General features: G+C 41.9%; 1 protein-coding gene across 2 annotated transcripts in view; it reads left to right on the forward strand.

Annotated features, from left to right (window-relative positions):
• Positions 1 to 20553, forward strand: part of LOC121628792 (matrix metalloproteinase-16-like) — an 87263-nt gene that overhangs the window by 30475 nt on the left and 36235 nt on the right. For both annotated transcript variants that reach the window (XM_041968100.1, XM_041968102.1), the window contains one exon: positions 1593 to 1897. In XM_041968100.1, coding sequence (XP_041824034.1) covers positions 1593 to 1897 — 305 coding nt within the window. The remainder of the gene's footprint in view (positions 1 to 1592; positions 1898 to 20553) is intronic.

Raw genomic sequence — 20553 nt, forward strand, 5'->3', positions numbered from 1 at the left:
ACATAAACGATACCATAGATATTCACTATTAATATAGATAAATAAATGTATCATTTCGAAATTTAATAAAATGACAAAGGAAAAAAACAAAGAAAATAAACATAAAAAATAAATAAATGCAATCATGAGAAAATAATAATATAATAAGAAGAATAAATAATACAATAAATATTAAATACTGATGTAGAAAAATAAATTGATTTCTAAATTTAATATTTAGAAAATATCAGATTTAAAAAAGAAAAAAAGGATTAATTAAAAATATTCTGTGTTGATTAAAATGACAACAAGACATGGCTGGGGGTTTACCATTTACCATTCATGAACTACTTGAGAGAAGGAGTGAGATGTGTTTGGAGCAAAAAACAGAGAAGAGGGAAATGGGCTCAATGTAGGGTCAAAGATTTTGCTTTGCAATAAGATGGAGGTTGAAAAGTTGCAAACAAGTGGGCTACATGTATGCAAATGACACCCTAAATGATCAGCGTTTTCCTGGAATTAAAAGGGCCTGTCCAGGCTGTCCGCCTCTCACCTGATCGCATCTCGGGAAATGACGTTTCATATTTTTAATAAAGTGTGTTGGTGCTCTTCTCTAATCTGAAGTCATTATTACCGCACAGCTTTACCAAAGTAAATACATCGCTGCTAAGGTGGCTCCAACATCAGTCTTAAAAGGAACACAGTCTTTCATTCAAAGCAATTAAAACGTTAGAACGATTTCTCTGTTCACCAACTTTGATTTGACTATAAATGTGAGCTCTCGCATGAAGATGTGAGTGTGCCGCGCAGCACAAGACAGACTTTCTGATAATATTTATTCCTGTTATGGAAAGTGACAGCCTGACAGCCAAACTGCCACTGTAAAGAGCTGACATGAAGAGCGGAACAAAGGAGAGGAGGTGGCACAGTGTACACAAAGGAGAGACGTGGGATGGGAAGAGAAGACGGAAATCTTAAATGAACTTCAAACACTTTAATGGGAGGACTAGAGGGGGAAAAAAAATTAGTGGAGCGCTGCTTATCTGCTTCATTCACACACCGTGCTTATCAGCTGAGCATCGGACAGCCGCTTTTCTCCGACATCAGGAGCATCGTGAGACAAATGACACGTAAACAGACGAGTGTCTGAGCTGGATGATGAAAGCTACACCTTTCTGTAAATCCTTGGAGGCCAACCAAATTTTAACAGAGCATGACAGAGATATTTTCAGAGCTAATAAAGCGCTGAGAGGTTCTCACTTCTTTTTTTTCTGATTGCCAGAATCAGACCGGAGCTCTCAGCAGGCAGTGGTCTGTTGATAATCCTTAATTAGAAAATAACTTCCAGTGGCAGGAAATTGTCCCATCCTCTGCACACCTGGAGCAACTTAAAGCCAGCAGGGGAGGACTCAGTCGTTTCCCCCCACAAATCGCTCCATTTGGCTCTCTGTTGGCGAGCCGGAGGAGCGTGAAATAACCCAGCATGCAGGGAAAGCAGAGCAAAGCTTTTTATTTATTTATTTTTGATTGAATTGTGAGATCATGTTAATTGACAAGCTGTTGATTTCTCTTTTTTTAATTGTTTTCCCACTTTTTGTTTCCTGACTTTGCAGCATAAAGAACGTGACACCCAAAGTGGGTGCAGAGGAGACCCACGATGCGATTCGACGAGCATTCGACGTGTGGCAGAACGTGACGCCGCTGCGCTTTGAGGCCGTTCCCTACAGCGAGCTGGAAAGGTCCAAGAAAGATGTAGACATCACCATCATCTTTGCTTCAGGTTTCCATGGAGACAGCTCACCCTTTGATGGCGAGGGGGGCTTCCTGGCGCACGCTTACTTTCCAGGGCCTGGAATAGGAGGCGACACGCACTTTGACTCGGATGAGCCGTGGACGCTGGGCAACCCCAACCATGACGGTTAGTAAAAGTTGTGGAGGATGCATGGAGAGAAAATCGACTGCACATGTAACTGGGTACTTGCAAAGGTGTGTTAAAATATGCACACACAAATATCAAAATAACTTCACACACACGCAAATTACAAACTGCACAAACTAATAATTTACACACATTTCTTTTTTTACTTTTAACCTCACAAGAATAATTATGAGATCAAAAGAGCAAATTTACCAGTGTCAGCTACACCGTAACCGAGTGCACGCAGACGCCGCGCAAGTATAAATCCGCCTTACTACATACAGACATGCACAGATCTGTTTATCAAGCTGTGTATCTAGCTGTCTATGTAGCTAAACAGCTAGCTTGGTATCATCAAGGATGACCTTTTCTGTCATAGAAATTGTCTTTCCCTCTGAAATAACTTTAGAAAAAATCTGATCAATATACAGATGATCCATTTTTCCACCAGCACTTAAACGCAGCATAAATGTTTCCACCACAGGGTCCGGCTTGGTATGGGATGGTTTGTGTTTATTAGCATTTCCACAGTCAAAAACAGAAGGGTGCCAGACTATCCGAATTTCTAACAACAGAATATTTTTTTTTTGGTCCTAATCTTACCAATCCGACCCAAAAGGGTGGAGCTTGACTGCAATCCATTGAATGGTCGAAAGCTACAAAAACAAAGCGGAAAATAGTGGCATGTAAAAATATACGGTAGATTTTATTATTGTTTTAAAGCCAAACAACGAGAAGAAAGGACAGCTGGATGTCCACCACTCATTTCCTTTGTTTCTGTGTCTCATTCTTCTTTGTTTATACCCCAGGTAATGTTATGGTTGGATGTGGAAACAGTAGAGTTCACTGAACCAAACTGCCCGACAACATCCCATCCTGAGCCAGATCCCTTGGTGGAAATGGGGCTTTAGAGGCTCCTGAAGGAGTTTTAAAACTCCTTGTGCACTTGTAAACTGATATGTGCATAAATGCAGTTTTATCATCCTCGCATATTTAACGACTTGTATGTGCAGGAGCCATTTTAATTACAAAACATTACATTTGTGAGATTAAAGGTAAAAAATGTGTGTACATTATTACTGTTTGTGCAGTTTATATCTGTGTTTGTATAAAGTTATTTTGATATTTGTGGATGCATTTGGACACACATTTGCAAAAAAAGTTGCACACAAATTGATTTACATGGTTTATAAAACCTCTCCAGGTCAGGAATGAGGTCCTGCCCCAGGAGCTGAGTCACAATGTGAAGTTCTCAATTTACCAATAAATTTACGTTCCTACTGAAACGAGTTTTCTCTTCAGGGTGGCCGGGCTCTTCCTTGGAGATAAGGTGAGAAGCTCGGTCATCCGGAAGGGGCCCAGAGTAGAGTCGCTGTTCATCTGCATCGAGAGGAGCCCAATGAGGTGGCTCGGCCATCTGGTCAAGAAGCCTTCTGTATGCCTCCCTGGTGAGGTGTTCCGGGCATGTCCCTCCAGGAGGAGACCCCAGGGAATGGAGGGACTACATCTCTCAGCTGGCCTAAAAATGCCTTAAGTTCCTTCCAGACAAGCTGGCAAATGTGGCTGGGGAGAGGAATTCTGGGCTTCCTTGCTTAGGCAGCTGGCTTCGCGACCTGACCCCAGATAGGTGGCAAGAAAATGGATAGATGGATGTAAAACACGTATTACCATGCACAATAATTTTAAATCGATTTTCTCTCCACAAGGATTTGGTCGATGTCTTGTAACGCCTGCTGGATGCTGGTTCTTCTCTGAAGTCGGATGTACTGAGACGTGTTTGGTCTCTGAGCTCAACATATCACTCCTCACTCTTCTCTGACCTCAAGCCCGTTGCCTGGCTGAGTACTTACCCTCTGAGCATTGCAGCTTGTCAGGCTGCCTTTTCAGAGCTGCATACATCATCCTGTTGTTTGGACAGCAAGTGGAGCAGCTGTGCTGTTGTTTTACAGATCCCTGCTTGTGTGTGTGTGCACGTTTGCAAAGCGTTCAGCTATGCTTCCAGGTTGATATTTAGGCTGAAACAAAAGAAAGGATGATGTCAAAGAAAAAAATATTTCAGCTTCATTTTAGATTTCTCTCAGAGAAAAGCGAGACGGTCGCTTCCCTTCTTTTCCTTTGATTTCCTCATTTAATCTGAGGAGCACTGCTCCTGCCCCGCGGTCCTGAGGCAACCACTGAGTCATGAGTCCAAACCATAACAGAGCTGATGCACAAGTGAAGGGGGGAAAAAAAGGATGAGTTAACTTGCTGGAAGGCAGCAGGAAAAACAAAGAGAGAAAGGGAGTATGAGAGAGAATGGCAGCGTATCTTTAGACAAATATTGGAAGTTCAAGAGCTCACAAGAGAGACAGACTGAGAGGGAAGGACTGAACGAGAAGCATAGCAGGAATTGAAAACAGAAGAAGAGAGCAGAGATGAGTGGGAGCTGCTGAATACAAGATGTTGGAATTAGAAGCGAGGAAGTCGCTGTTGAAAACTGAATTTTAAGCAGGAACTCTGGGATGTTTGTTGGCTCAGACAATATGAAGAAAACAGATTTATTTCAGGCTTCAATCTGCACATCAGTGTCACAGCTGATGGGGTAACTTTATATAAACTGTTCAGCTTCACTCTGTTGCAACCAGCCGACATATCAGGTGAACATCCATGCACACACACACTCAGTATGTTGTCATCAGCCCAGAAGTGTCTTGGAGGAAGGAGAAGCAGCTGTCATTGAGGGCCATGATTCACTTCTTTTACTCCCCTCAGCACATTCAAACACACACATAGAGACAGTCTCTTCTAGCCCTCAATGCAATATTAATACGGCCCTGCTGCAGCCCACATTCTTGTGAAAACATCCCATAATGCACCTCTATTATGTTCTCTGCTGCTGGCTTTCTTACTGAAAGCAAACATGCTCTGGCTGTTTCCTGACTGCTCACAGAGTCTCGTTGTCCTGAATGATGTCAAGTTTCAGCTGGAAGCTGGATGTGTTTTGTGTTGAGACTCAGTATCTTCGAAGAACTACAGCAGGTACTGAGAACTATGTATCCATGTCTGTTCAGTTTTATTATTTACATGACAAGGGTTAGAAAACAGTACAAAAACAAAGACAACGTAGAGCAGGACATAGAAACAATTGCTAATGCAGCATAATGAAGGAGAACATGAGGGAATAGAGAAACAAATGTAAAAGAAGTGTGAAGTGTTGGTGTGAGCGTGTTGTGTGAAATAGGAAAAATTTAAATGTAAGTAATTTATGTAATAATACCAATATTATTAATATTCATTATTATAAAGATAAGCTCAATAACCTCATAATCACCATCAGGGTTCTGTTTTAGATAATACTGACAGTAACTTACTAACAGTTATACTAATGTAATAATCATCATCACTTTAATCATCCTCACAATCATTATCACTTTTATCATCATCTTCCTTACTATCACTACCATCACCACCACCATCATCTTCACTACTATCACTACCATCACCACCACCATCTTTGCCATCTTCACTACCATCATCATCATCAGTACCATCGCCACTATCTTCACTACAATCACTACCATCATCACCATCACCACCGTCTTCACTACTATCAGTACCATCATCACCACCATCATCACCATCTTCACTACCATCATCATCATCATCATCAATACCATCACCACCATCATCACTATCTTCACTACTATCACTACCACCATCACCACCATCTTCACTACTATCTTTACCATCATCACCACCATCTTTGCCATCTTCACTACCATCATTATCAATACCATCACCACCATCATCGCCATCTTCACTACCATCACCATCATCATCCCTACCTTTATCATTATCGCTACCATCACCACCATTATCATCACCATTCTCACTGCTATCATCACCAGGACCTCCACTACCATCATCACCATCATCATTCCTACCTTCATCACCACCATCATCGGCATCTTTACTACTGTCATCACCATCATACTACCATCATCATCATCACTACCATCATTCCTGGTCTTGAACCTTTTGTTGAAAAATAATTTCAATAAGGAGTTCTTCATATTTTCTGAAGCTCTAAATCTTCATGTTATATTTCTCCTACAAAAAAATGAGGAATGGCCGAAGATGTTTGGACCACACTGTGTGTGCTGTCAAACAACAGCAAAAATGGCAAAGAGTAGAGGATGACTGATTTGATGCTAACAACCCCCATAAAGATATGAGTTGTGTTACTCTTAGGGACTTAGTAAAAGCCATTCAGAGGTGGTCTCTGCATATGTTTGATAGGCCCGTCTGCACTATGGTAAAAACTGAATCAGACAACTCTGTAGACTTTAATTGAGCTTTTTGCTCTAAAACTCTGACAGTGTTGTCCCACTCATTGTTCTCTTTTCTGTGAGTCTGAATCATAGACGTTATATTAAAGATGGACGTGACGTCACCCGCAGGTGTCTGAATTAAAGCTCATTGGGTGGTTCCTACTGTTACCATCTTGGCAGCATCACGTGTTTCGTTTTTTCTGAAAAATACAAAAATGGGCAAAGAGGTCAAGCTGAGAAGGGGACTGTGAAGGTGGTGGTAAATGATGAAATGAAATGAAAAATACTTTATTAATCCCAAAGGGAAATTCAATATTGTAGTAGTAGTAATTTTTTTTTTTTTTTTTTTTTTTAAACAATCACATTAATTAATTAAGGGCTTTGTTCTTCAGCCTGATAGCTGCTGGAAGGAAGGATCTTCTGTATCTCTCTGTCTTGCATCGGACTTGAACAAGCCTCCCACTGAACACACTCTGTTGTTTCGTCACGGCGTTGTGTAGAGGGTGTGAAGGATCTTCCATTATCTTCGTCAGCTTGTACAGAATTCTTTTTTTGATGATCAACTCCAGCGGCTCCAGAGTTACTCCAAGCACAGATCCAGCTTTCTTGATCAGTTTGTTAATTCTTTTCAAGTCTCTGGTTCTGATGCCGCTGCCCCAGCAGATTGCTGCAAAGCTGATTGCACTTTCAACAACAGACCTGTAGAACATTTGCAACATTTTGGTGCAGACGTTAAAAGATCTCAGCTTCCTTAAGAAGTAGAGTCTGCTCTGACCTTTCTTGTAAATGTACTCAGTGTTGCTTTTCCACTCAAGTCTGTTGTCCAGCTGAACTCCAAGGTACTTGTATTCCTCCACCACCTCCACCTCCTCTCCCATGATGGAAACACTTCTATGTGTGTTCTTGTTCCTCCTGAAGTCAACAATCATCTCCTTTGTTTTCTTGGTATTCAAGATGAGATGATTGTCACCGCACCATTTCACAAACTGACCGACCAGTTCTCTGTACTCTGCTTCTTGTCCATCACTGATACACCCAACAACTGCTGAGTCATCAGAGTATTTCTGCAGATGACAGAACTCAGAGTTGTACTGGAAGTCTGAGGTGTACAGCGTGAATAGAAATGGTGAAAGTACAGTCCCTTGTGGTGTTCCAGTGCTGCTGACCACCATCTCAGACACACAACCTTTCAGTCTCACAAACTGTGGTCTGTTTGTGAGGTAGTCGTAAATCCAGGTGGTTGTGGAGGGATCCACCTGGAATTTCTGCAGCTTCTCACACAGCAGAGCAGGCTGAATCGTATTAAAAGCACTTGAGAAATCAAAGAACATGACCCTCAAAGTGCTGCCTGACTGGTCCAGATGAGAGTGGGCTCTCTGAAGCAGGTATATGATGGCATCTTCAACCCCAAGCCCATTACGGTATGCAAACTGTAATGGGTCCTGAAAGGTGTTCACCTGCTTGCTGAGGTGAGCCAGTAAGAGTCTCTCCAGGACTTTCATGACGTGAGATGTCAGGGCGACTGGTCTGTAGTCTTTTGGTTCAGCTGGTTGTGGTTTTTTAGGCACTGGAACAAGGCAGGATGTTTTCCACAGCACCGGGATTCTTCTCTGACTCAGGCTGGTGTTGAACAGGTGCTGGAGAATCGGACATAGCTGTTTTGAGCAGGTCTTGAGAACTCTGGGACTGACACCATCTGGACCTGCAGCCTTGTTCTGGTTCAGTTTCACCAGTTGTTGCATGACTTGGTTACAGGAGACAGACAGAGTGGAGGTGGAGGCAGAGGAGGTTTCAGGAAGTCCTGATGTGGAGGGAGATGAGGTTGTGTCCAGGTCCTTGACTGAGCTGCAGGGTGACAGAGTGGAGGTGTGACAGGAAAGCTGTGGGCTCATGGAGGGTGTGTGGCTAGTTGGGGTTGAAGCAGGAGATGAGCTAAACCTATTGAAGAACATGTTCAGTTCATTCGCTCTGTCCAGACCTCCATCGGTCTGATCCTCCTTTATCCCGAAGCCAGTGATCTTCTTCATTCCTGACCACACATCCCTCACATTGTTTTTCTGAAGCTTACTTTCCAACTTCTTCCTGTAGTCCTCCTTGCACTTCTTCATTTGTGTTTTAAGTTGTTTTTGTGTGGACTTCAATAACTCCCTGTCTCCATCCCTAAAAGCTTTCTTTTTGATGTTCAGCAGCTTTTTCAGGTCACTGGTGATCCAGGGTTTGTTATTGGGGAAGCACCTCACTGTTCTTGTTGGAACGGTGCTGTCCACACAGAAGTTAATATAATCTGTCACACACTCAGTCAAGGCGTTGATGTCATCTCCATGAGGTTCACATAGGACGTTCCAGTCTGTAGCCTCGAAGCATCCTCTCAGAGCATCTTCAGCTTCATTAGACCAGGTTCTAATAGCCTTTCTAATGACTGGTTGTTGCTGAACGATGGGCTTGTAGGAGGAGGAGAGAAGAACTAGGTTATGGTCTGATCTTCCTAAAGGTGGCAGGGCAAAGGAGCTGTATGCATTTTTAATATTTGCATAAAATAAGTCCAACGTTTTGTTTTCTCTGGTGGAGCAGCTGACAAACTGTTGGAAAGTTGGTAGAGTTGCAGAGAGGGAGATGTTGTTAAAATCTCCAGAGATAGCCACAAATGCGTTTGGATGTTGTGTTTGAAGCCTGGCCACTACAGAGTTAATGACATCACAGGCTGCGTCTGGAGCGGTACCAGGTAATATATATACCGCTACCAGAATAACGCATGTGAACTCTCTGGGTAAATAATACGGGCGGAGACTCACAGCTAGCAGTTCAATGTCTCTTGTGCAGGTCTTCTCTTTAACAGTGACATGTTCAGGATGACACCAGCGCTGGTTTACCAGCACCGCAATTCCACCTCCCTTCAACTTCCCGCTGAGTTGTTTATTGCGGTCTGCACGGACCGTCCTGAAGCCGTGTACAGACGCATTACAGTCTGGGATGTGTTCATGCAGCCATGTCTCGGTGAAGCACATAATACTGCACTCTCTGTATTCTTTAAGAGACCTGGTTAGCACCTGAAGTTCATCAATTTTGTTAGCTAGCGATCTCACGTTTCCCATAACAACCGTTGGAAGAAACGGTTTGAATCGCCACCGTTTTTCTCTCTGCCTCGCTCCTGCCCTGCATCCTCTTCTCTTTCTTTTCAACTCCGTTGGGATTTGAAGTGTTGTTTCACTGATAATCTTGAGTTTGGAGAGTTTTATCAGTTGATCCCGATGGTAAACAAGTCTCGTTGCCATGGAGACTCACAATAACAAGTCTTGCAAAAACAGAAAAATATTCAGAAAAATCTCCCGTATAGCACAGCCTCTGACCAGCGTGAAAAATCAACCCGAACAGACACAGATTGACAGCTAATGTCTTAAAAAAGACGGCTATATTGAAAAAAATCACGAGTTAAAAACAGAGCTACTACAATTGCTGCTGCCACCTAGCGGCGCATTCTAGAATATGAATACCCATCAAACTCCGAGCTGCCTGTAGCTAAGAGCTAACCGAGCTAACCCAGAGCTAACGGTAGCTACCCAGCTAACGGAGGTAGGTGGGCTAAAGCTAAGGCGCACTGTTAGCCGCCTAAAAACCACAGTTGTGCTGCTCTCTCCCTTCTTACCGCGGACATTGGATACCTGTCAATCGAAAGGACACGCCCCTAATTATGCTGAATTTTAAGATTAAACATCCAAACTCATGAGTTGGAAAAAACATCACCCCCCTCACAGTTGTCATGAAGGTAAACTTGATTTATTAATCCTGAAATGTTTTTTGTGCCAGGCTTTAAACATGTTTATTTCTACTGTGAAGTTGGTCTTTTTAACATGGGAGTCTATGGGGATTGACTCTGTTTTGGAGCCAGCCCCTAGCAGATGAGTGGTGAACTGCAATTTTTTGCACTTCCGCAAAGGCTTCACATTTTACCGGTGGACAGCTTGGTCTAAATGGAGTCGATTGCATAAATTTAGAGAAATCGATTAAAGACATTTTTGTCAACTTTAACAGTTTACCTGTCCAAAGCTGCAAATCCAAAATCCAGAATACATTTAGATGTGTGTTTGAATCTACATGTTGGTGTGTCTGTTTATTTGACTTTTCAGTCTATCTATCATCCTCCCTCAGTCAGTACCCAAGCTTTGTGGGTAACAGCTGGTTATGATGTAATTTTAGCTCAGCACATATGTCTGGTTCTTCTTCAGTCTCCTATCCCTTGTTTCTGTGTATTTTTTAAGGTTACAAACACACGTGCACATGCAGACACACACCGGAGATGAACTTCTGTCCGGTAATCTGCCTCTGCCCATCACACATAATTCCACCGTGCAACCATTGTCGAGATGGATCAGTTGCCACAACCAGGATAACACCGTAGTGTTGTTGTTTTGGATGATTACATCACCGGAGCACACTGGAGGACTGTCCTGTGTAAACACTGGTGTACATGTTTCAACCTCTCTCTGACACACACACATGCACACCATTTTATCTGCACACTTCCCTCGTGAGGCAACCCAGGCATTTTTAGGAGAGAGGATTAAACCAACGTTACACACAAGCAATACCTTGTGAGTATTTGTTTTCTAATTATTGTTCACCTTGGAATTTGACTGTCCTTATGGGGCAACTGACAATTAGGGCTGCAACTAATGACTATTCTGAAAGTCGATTAGTCATCAACTCAAACGATTAGTCGACTAATCAGATTATGTATCTCATAATCATTAAATGGCTCTTATTTCACTTTCAACTTTTAAATCTTGCATGAGGTTTTTATGTAAGTCTGATGTGCCTCCTCTTTAAATGTTCGATTATTGCAGACGTACTTATGTGGTACGCAAGGTCCGCTTCACAAATCTCACATATATTTATTTTATTTTGTAAGTTTAATGTGAAGTTATCCCAGACTTTGACGTCGCCTGCTGCCGTTTCGTTGCCATATTTCTCCCCTGGCGGACTTTATTGCATGTACAACTCTCAGCAGGGATAGGAAAGAAGACAATGTCTCACTCTGTAGGTTCTTATTTATTTATTTATTTTTTTCTTGCCGACAGTAGTCAATGGTTAAATTTGTTGTCAACTACTTTTATTGTTGATAGTGTCAACTAATCGTTGTAGCCCTACTTTTTTTTTGCAGAGAAACCTGTGTGGATGTGTTGGAGAACTCGGCCACACGGCGACGCAAAGCCCTACTGATGATACAAGTAAACATGCATGCATGCTTCTGTGGGTAAATTTATATATAAAATAGTTAGTGGGTGTTTTGTCTGTTAGAACCCTTTTCCACCTCTTTCCTCGTGTTTACAACAAATACTGTATTGGGTTTGTTATGTAATCTCAATCATGCTGACACCTTAAACTGGTCGCTTCCTTTTCTTCTTGCCTTCAAACCAAGATGGGTGACAGTTTGACATCATCTGTACATCTTTTTCTCCCACTCTGTTTAATTTCTTCTCACACAGTGAGAATCCACAACTTACTGTGTAAAGGACCACAGAATAATAACAGCTGCTGTTATTTCAGTCAAGTTGATGCCGTGTGAGGCAGCAGAGAAGCGGCGTGAGGAGGAGGTTGATCAACCACTGTGTCCATTCGGAGTGCAACAACCATGTAGCAAAAACAGAGGATGTTTTCACTCGTGAACTCTGGACAAAGTTCAGGACAAGAGGCAGGAAGTGCTTTAGTTTTCAGCTCCAGGGAGGGTGGAGGATGAAGCTGCTGACGTTTAATTTATGATTCTGTTTCAGTAATGAAAGACTTACACTGAAGAGAGTAAGACGCAACAATCTTCCAACTGATCAAATCCAATTGAGAACGGAAGGAAAGTGCTGCCAAGGAATAAGATAACACTTGAACTCCATACAGTAAACAAGACTACTGACCCTGATGATACGATATTATATCAGTTCAGTGGAAGTGGTTCAGTGTTTTCAGCTTTAACAAATTCTGATTTAGGTTTGATTTGATTCAGGATCCAGCGATTGATAGGAGACAATGCCACAGGGTGACTGAACACAACCTCTTTCCTTCCAATCAAATCACAAAATGCAACTAAAATACAAAATATGATTTTATTTCTTAGCTCAATTAGACATTCTCAAATCTCAAACCAAATATTACAACATTGAATAATGAGGGTTGTACTGGCTGGCAAAACTGTATCAGTGGTTCATTGATAGTTTAGATTAGGATCAGTAACATTGCATTGTTGGTCACTGAATCAATATATCAATGTTCATTGGATTGTTGCACCCATAAACCTCCGGACTGGGTGCAAAATCTTTAGATTAACAAGCTGGGGGGGTACAACATAATGATTTGATGGAAGGTCTCCATATGTATAGTCAAATTTGTCAGCCACTTTGATTTAAAGAAATGAACAATAAACTTTATTTTCAATATTTTTTTATTTCAAATTTGGTCTGACAACTTCCCCACTGCATGCCTCATTACCTGAAAAGAGAAATAATTCTTTATGTAATGTCATCATTCATTATGGCCTATGTCTCCATTGATTTCAAGTATTCCATTTCCAGGTCCACCTTTGTCTTCTGGCGCTGGAGGTGAACATTTTAGAGTTACTTTGCAGTCATCTGGGCCCGTTTCTGATTATGTAACCCCCCAGGATGCCCCTCATCATTGGGTGGTCCCAGTTGATGCTCATATTAAGTTTAGTAATTGGATAACACATGCCAGCTGTAGGCCACTATGTGCTTAACGTCCACTTATGCATTGACTTGGCTGGACATCCTCCACCAAGCATCACAACGGCAGTGGCAGATACAGTTTTCTATTTTTGGTCATTTTCATCGGGATTTCAGGGCTCGATGGGGGATGGCTTTCATAGGTTTGGCTTAACCAACACAGGGTTGTGATAGCTAGTTCATAGCCGATGCTTTGGAACTGACAGCGCAGGTTTAGCCGTCAGAGAATTTAACAACCTCCAACATCACAGGCTTTGTTAAACCTGCCATATTAAGAATTAAAACTTTCTCTAATCTTGGACTTTTTAAAAAACATTTGACCTGTAAGTAAGGGAAGAAACTGATCATTTCATTTATTTTTTTTATGATAACTTTGCGACACAACCCTGAAGGTGAGCACTCGCACCCTCCAGCTTCTGTGTAAGCGTGAGCCTCATAATTGACCTACATGATGAAGCACTGCGATTAAAAGAGGAAACGCCTGCGGCTCCTGAAGCTGATATCTGAATTGTTGCAAGGTATCTGCGGATGGATGGATTGATAGATGCATTAGATATTAAATTGAACATGTAATGGTGGAAGAATTTGGAGGGCAGGTGGCGAATGAGTTAGAGGATGAAGGATGACTGCATGAAACACGATGGTGAAAAATGTGGATGCTGGAGAGCAGAAATGAGAAGGGAGAGGGAGGGATCTGGAGATATGGATGATCCTGATAATGTCAAGGTCACTTTTTATTTCTTTGGAAAAGTTGTTTTTTTTTTCTTTTTAAAGATGAATGACCCAATGCTTTATCACAAAGTCATCCTCCTGAGCTGGTGTGTTTGCTTTGTGCAGAATCAAAGCGTTTCATGCAGGAGCAGATAAGCTGGATTTCATTCAGACTTCCAGTCTCAACTGAAGCTGATTTTATTCGACACAAAAATAGAAGGAAAATCACTGCATACCATGAGTGTTTGGCCCTGGGGGTGACTTATAAGGTCTGGTATGTCTGCAAGGGCCTCCAGCCTCTGGTAACATTGGTGAACATACAACAACACAGCATCTACACACAGGAAATGAGAGATTCCAAGGCTTTATTACAGTCTTCACCTTTGCTTCTTAAACGAACCAAAGAGGTTAGAAAAACACATCATTTCCAGGTTCTGGATTTAGACTGCGTGGGCTGAGTTGGTGCGGCATCGGCTGACGGTGAAGCTGGAGCACAATCCACTTTCATCAATGGCTTTGATTGATGGTCGTGGGAGAAAGCTCGTCTCCGCCGGCAACGATGGGCAGAGCGGTTTATCATCGACGTCTGATGGCCGTTACTCGACTGTACTCTGAAATCAGCTGTCATTTTGGGTGTTTTTACCAGCCGACACTGAAAGAAGATCAATTTTCAGCCTCTCGGTAGTGCTGGCATTGTTCTGCAGAGCGGCCTCCATCAAGTCAAGAAGGAGAGAAAACAGAAGATGGAAAAAACATTGAAACAGGAAATGAGAGATGTTGGAGTAGGCAGAATACAGGAGAGGAAAAAGGAAGAGTAGTTGAGGAATAGAGGAGCATATGGTGTCCTTGCAGGTTTATTTTTAGTTTGCTGCTCCTACCGGGTGATGAGGAGGAAGCAGTGCACTTTCTTTCCTTCCTTGTTCCTCTTTTTCTGTTGCTCCTCTTTCATCTTCCCAGGGTTCACCGGGTTTGGTTGGCACTATGCTCCAAGTGTTTCCAAAGACGACAAATAAAAATAACAAATTTGATTCAGACGAGTAGAAAAGTGGCATCTTTTTTTTTTGCTTGTTGTCTAGACATTGAAATTACAGCTCATATTTTTCACAAACTTTGGAAAGAATGTGTCTGGATGTTGTTTGGACAAAGCTTTAGGAAGGGAAGTTGGTTTGGAGTGACCGAGGTCCCCCCCGCCTGTAGATCATGAACTTTTTCTTTTACTTAACTCTTTTTTTTAGCCACTTTGCTGCTGCATTTTATTTAACTTTCTGTCTGGCTTTGACATTCTAGTCCAGTCCAGAGAGTGATGTCTTATTTTTCCTAAAGAGCAATTTGGTTTAATTTCCTGGGTGATGTCTCCTCTGTTCCTCATATATCTAAATTTGTCCAGCTCATAAAACTTTTCATCATCAGGATGTTTGAACCTCCTTTTACCTTCAGGCTTTAACTCAGTCTTTATCTCCTTTATTTTGTTGCTGCTTCTTGCAGCCACCCAGAGGAAATGAATGCAGGAGATTCAGATGTTTTTTCTTACCACCACAGCAGATCTGTATCTTTCAGTGAAAACATGTGTATCTGCGAGTCCTGAGGACGTCCAGCATCGCTGCACTCGGTCAGGCAGCTAGGTAACGATATTGATGGCTGGTTACTAGAAGTGGGGGAGCTTTCAGGAGACCAAAAGGCAGTGAAATGGCACAGAAAACAGCACTCACACATAATCAGACACACAAATTCCAAGGGTACTGGAAGATTGCGTTACATTGTCGGCGGTTTATCTCAAGAATGCAGCGTGACAGTTGAGTTTGTATGATGTAACACTGTGATATGATACAGTGCGGTGTAGAACAGCAGATCTGATACTACACAACCCAGCAGTGTCCATGATGGATCTGCATGATGCAACAACAGATAAAACAGACATGTAAAAGTTAATATATGTGCATAATGTGTACTACACTGTAGGATTTGTATCTGTGAGATCAAACCTAACACAAACAAATGTGTGTTTTTTTTTTTATCCTGGGTTTTGTCTCTCAGATCACATTTGTTAACACAGTCCTGTGATGATAAACAAATTCTTTTCATGGGAACAAACAGACTTAACAAGAAATATGTTCTTAATTTTTTGCTGACAGTTGCACAGGTGTTAGATTAACGGCCACCGAGCCTCTTTATCTTCCCACTGCTTGTATTTTCTGGCTACTGCATCTTTAACACCTTATTTATTGTGTAAGAATAAATCTTTGGCAGCTCAATAACCACGTTTCTGACTGCAGCTACCAGTTTGGAAAGAGAGAACGGCCTGAAAACATTGCTTTCACACTTCTTCCCCACAGAAAATGAGATGAAGAAAAAGAAAGCGGTGCACTGCTGCCCACCAGGCCGCCACTAGAAATAGACGGCCGCCTACTGACAGCAGCATCAACTTCCACGTGGGCGGCGGTGCTCTCTTCCGCCCCCACACATAAAGTCACACACATAAATACACTCCTTGAGGTACACAATCCGTGCTTCTGGAGAGGCCTCCCACCAGCCAGTCAGATGCTGTTGTAGCATAGTAGCCATAATGCTTAGCAAACAAAAAACATAAACAACCCCGCCGAGTGTGTGCGTCGCCCTGAGAACACACAGTTCTCACACTCTTGAAGGAGTATCACCTTTGCGTTGCATTTCCTCTGATGCGTCAGGCATCTTTTTGTATTTTGAGGATGGAAACAGCCATGTTTTGGCTCTTTTTAAGGAATGATGCTTTGAAATGTTAAGCGGTTTTTACTTCGGTAAGATCCAAACCTGCTACTGTTTGCTTTACAGAGCCAGGCAATGACTCCGAACCTGCATACAGTAACACCACCTTTTGCATAATTACAGCTCTTCATTCTGAGAGAAACTCACAATTTCTAGAAGTTTAAGTTTGTAGCAAATTCAAAAGCACTGAACCTCTGGTTAAAATGGTCCAATGTGCATTCACACAGTTAACTCCAGCCATTTTGGGGTGAAGTGATATATTACTACTTGCCAGAAACACTTTACATTTCCCACAAACACCTGATCATGACAAACACTTTACTAAAGACGCATTATCTCAACCAAAGTGTGTGCACATGCCTGACCCACTCACAGGTGCTGCAGAGAGATAAATAAGACTAGAATAATAGTCCTACTTTCCCAGGAGTTTTTGTCTTCCATTCTTTTGGTTGATTTCCCTCATGTCTGCAGATATGGACAATGATTGAATCCATGGCAACGTTCCTGCAGCAGTGTCTGTAAATAAATAATTACTCTAGTGTACACATGTTGCATTCATCAGCCGGGGTTTTTGTTCTCTTAGACGCTGGTGAGTATAAAGTGTAATACATTTAACAGCTCAAGTGGTGCTCGATCAGTGTTGAGGAAAGTTAACAGAAATGTCTTGTACAGCATCAGAAATGAACTGATAGATATTCACTCTTGGTAGATAATCAAATCTTACTAATCTAAAAGGTATTTTGGACGTATGTCTACATTTTAATCATAAAATTTGCCAACAACACCTAAGGAAGGACTGATATTTTCCACTTCCAGGACGTCTTGATGTTTACATATTCAAACTTCATTAAGTGAAACGTACCAAATGGCTCTTTGCGTTTCTTTTTCGTCCTCTAAGGGAATGTTGGAAGCAGAGAGAGTGTGAAACCAATGTGAGCAGAATGTAGCCATTGTTCTTTGGTTGAATCCTTCACAGTGGTCACTCTGTCTAATCAGGCACACTGCTCTGGTCTGACAGCCAGTCGAGTGTGTGCCCTGGGCCCTCTGAGCCAGGCATTGAACCGCTGGGCTGAGATCCTCCGGCAGCTCGTCAGTACAACACTGCACTCATGCACAGCCAGTGTTCTCTGGTTTTTCCTTCTCACTTGGCATACTGGAAGTCCAGCTTCCTTCAGGGTCGAGGCTCTGATCCTGGACGATATTCAAGCTTCAAACAAAAGTCGCTCTCAGTATCGTGCGTCCTTTTCCTGAAACACACTGCAGAGCTCTCTGGCAGCGTTAAGGAAAGTCAAATGTGACACTGTTAGCTCCGCATCCAGCACTAAACTTGCAGTACATAAAAAAAAAAAATACACATTTCAGAACAGATTGCCTCAAATTTTAAATTCTACATGTACTTTTTATTTTAGATCGACATACATGTATAATGATGCATAAATATTTACAGAAAGACTGTTTGAAATGAGGTGAGACCTCAGTTTTCTCCTCAACGCTCAGAAGTTACATGCTGAGTTAGCTGTGTTTAACTCAGTAGTAATATAGTACTGATGTATATTTGGTGCATTTTTGTAACTTTTCTGTAACTACAAAAGATCATGGATATATAAATATCTTTCACGGGGCAGATGAAATCCGCTTCATGTGTGTCGGCAGAATCTGAATCAGATCAGACGAGTGGACAGAAACTCCGTCTTCTTCCGATGCTGAAATCACCTGAAAGCTCTGCGCCAGGTGTAAGGCCGTTTGCCACGTCCGGGTTTGTGGGAGGGCGTGTAGAGTGTGTGTGGTAAGTGTCTCTGTGTGTGTTTGTTGTGTGATTTCTTGGAAGAAAGAAGAAATAAATCAAGACTGAGAGTTCCAGGGCGACTTCATCTTTGAGCATGAAAGACTACAACTCCTGGGGAAAATGACGTCACTTCCTGTTTCCGTGGCTACTACTAATACTGCTTAATAAAGAGCTTAGAACGGACTGTGAACATCAGATCAGATTTAAATAGCACCCGTGGTTTGGATTATAATACTGAATGAGTGATATGTAAGTGTAATTCCTCTGGTTTTATATGCAGAAAGAACTATTGATCTGTCTAATGTGGTTGTGATTCTACGGGCATTCAAGGGTTAAACTAAAGTTTATGATCAGCCGTCTCACCTCTCCTGTTTAATGTTAATGAGACTCTGCACAAATGCTGCTTTGCCACGAATAAAATACTTTTACTATCCCGCTCTGTACCAGACAGATTCATGAACCTTGTGAATGTAGGCTGGTAGGACAGTACATCCTCCATTACTGACTCCAGTAAGTGGTGCTGTTTTGTATTCTAGTTGCCTGAAGATATGCGTAAAGAGGATGTAGCAGTTATTGATTGAATGTTTAAAACTGAAAGTAATGAATAAAACGTTAAAAGCTGGCCAAAGGTAAAGCAGATAGGTTTTAAGAGACTGAGCGCAGTTGAACATCAGCTGATTTGGAGCCATTAAGGAGTAAACTGATCACCTCTGTTGACGTGCATCTGCCGTGTCCTCAGGATTTACCACCAGGTTACCCACAATGCAACCTTCTTGATTTACAAACCTTTAGCCAAGTGATCACTGCAAACTCTGACATGATTTGACTCCTTTTGATCTCACTGAAAGGTTTAAAAACTACTTTTCTTGACGTCTTATAAAAGTCTCAGCTAATTCTCCTTTTTTATGGCTTCATGAGGAACCCTGAAGTAACCTCCAACAGTTTAACGATATATGTTTGTTTGTAACAACCAGAGATCAACACCATGTAGGTCACACGATCTCTGGTCTACAATGAGCCAGATTGTCCACCACTTCATGTTACGCAGAACCAATGAGGCGGATGTGATGTCGTGTGAATAAAAGCAACAGACTGAAAGCACTGTTCTGTTGAAGTGTTGACCTGAACGAAGGAAGGCGATAGACGGATCCTCTGTGGTGTCCACACACTGTGGTGGCAGAAGGTGTTTCTCAAAGTGAATAAAGGATCTTTAATAGGTCAGTTTTAGGATGTTATATTAAAAAAAAAACTTGCTAAAGGACGGTTGTGATGTTAAACTTTCTGTAAATCCTGTGTTTTTATGTGTGGGTGATTTAACCCACAATCCCTTGTGCAGATGGAAGATGGACTAAGCTTGGCACCTTAAAGTTGTTAGCATTATAAATTGTTCCATCACAGGATTGCAAAGTATAAAATCTCAGTATAAATGGCTGCTCCTTTGCCAGATAACAGTTATTCAGCTGTTGTTTGTGTGTTTAAGTGACTTCTGCCATCTTGTTAGAATTGTTCCATTATGTGTTTATGGAAGGTCCTATCTGTCCAGGGAAACATCCATGACCCTATGAAGTAACTAGAGACTTGTGATGAGTAAAAAATACAGAAAAGATCTGCAAACAGACATCTGGCAGTGAAACCAGTGGACAGAGCAGTGATGGCAGAATTTAAAATTACATGAGCTCGACATTGTGGGAAACCAGAATTGATGAAGTGCAGCTGAATAAAAAGCTAAAACTCCGGAGAATGAGGGCAGATGTGAGGGAACAGTCCTTCCTTACTGAGATTAAACAAATGCGTCTTTCAAAATGATTATTTTTGAAGTCATTGATCATATCTGTGAATAAGTGGCCTCTTTAAATTTGTCCTACTTTACCATGAAGTGCCTCCTTATAATGTGTGCTACTACAATTTTAAGAACGCAGTGGCTTTGGCTTTAGAGATGTTTGTGATTTTCAAATTCAGGGTTGTAATTATGCTTCACATCTTGAGAAAACATATTTGTAAGTGGCAAGCTTTTTCAGCTCTTCTGGCTCTGCTGCTCACATCAGAAAAAGGAATGTCCTGCTTGTACCCGGTGCTCCCACCAAAACCACCAACAGCATGACTGAAAATGCAATCAACACCATTCTGTGTTTGCTGTGGAGCGGTAGTTTTTCCAAGCCCATTCCTGAAAGCGCCGTGTCAGCCGCTCGGGGACTTGTGGGAGCTGAACAATGGGAAACATTTGAGCTCCTCTGGGACAATGAGAGTGCTTCTACTTACTTACTCTTGGGCGGCAAAATAACAGCCATTACAGTTGCAGCTGTGTTCTCTATAGAAAAGAGGGAGGAATTAGAAATAGTCAATCTGGGCCGGCTGCTGTCTTTATGACAATAATCAGAGGCG

Source organism: Melanotaenia boesemani, chromosome 18 (assembly GCF_017639745.1).
Source record: "Melanotaenia boesemani isolate fMelBoe1 chromosome 18, fMelBoe1.pri, whole genome shotgun sequence".
NCBI classification, from domain to species: domain Eukaryota; kingdom Metazoa; phylum Chordata; class Actinopteri; order Atheriniformes; family Melanotaeniidae; genus Melanotaenia; species Melanotaenia boesemani.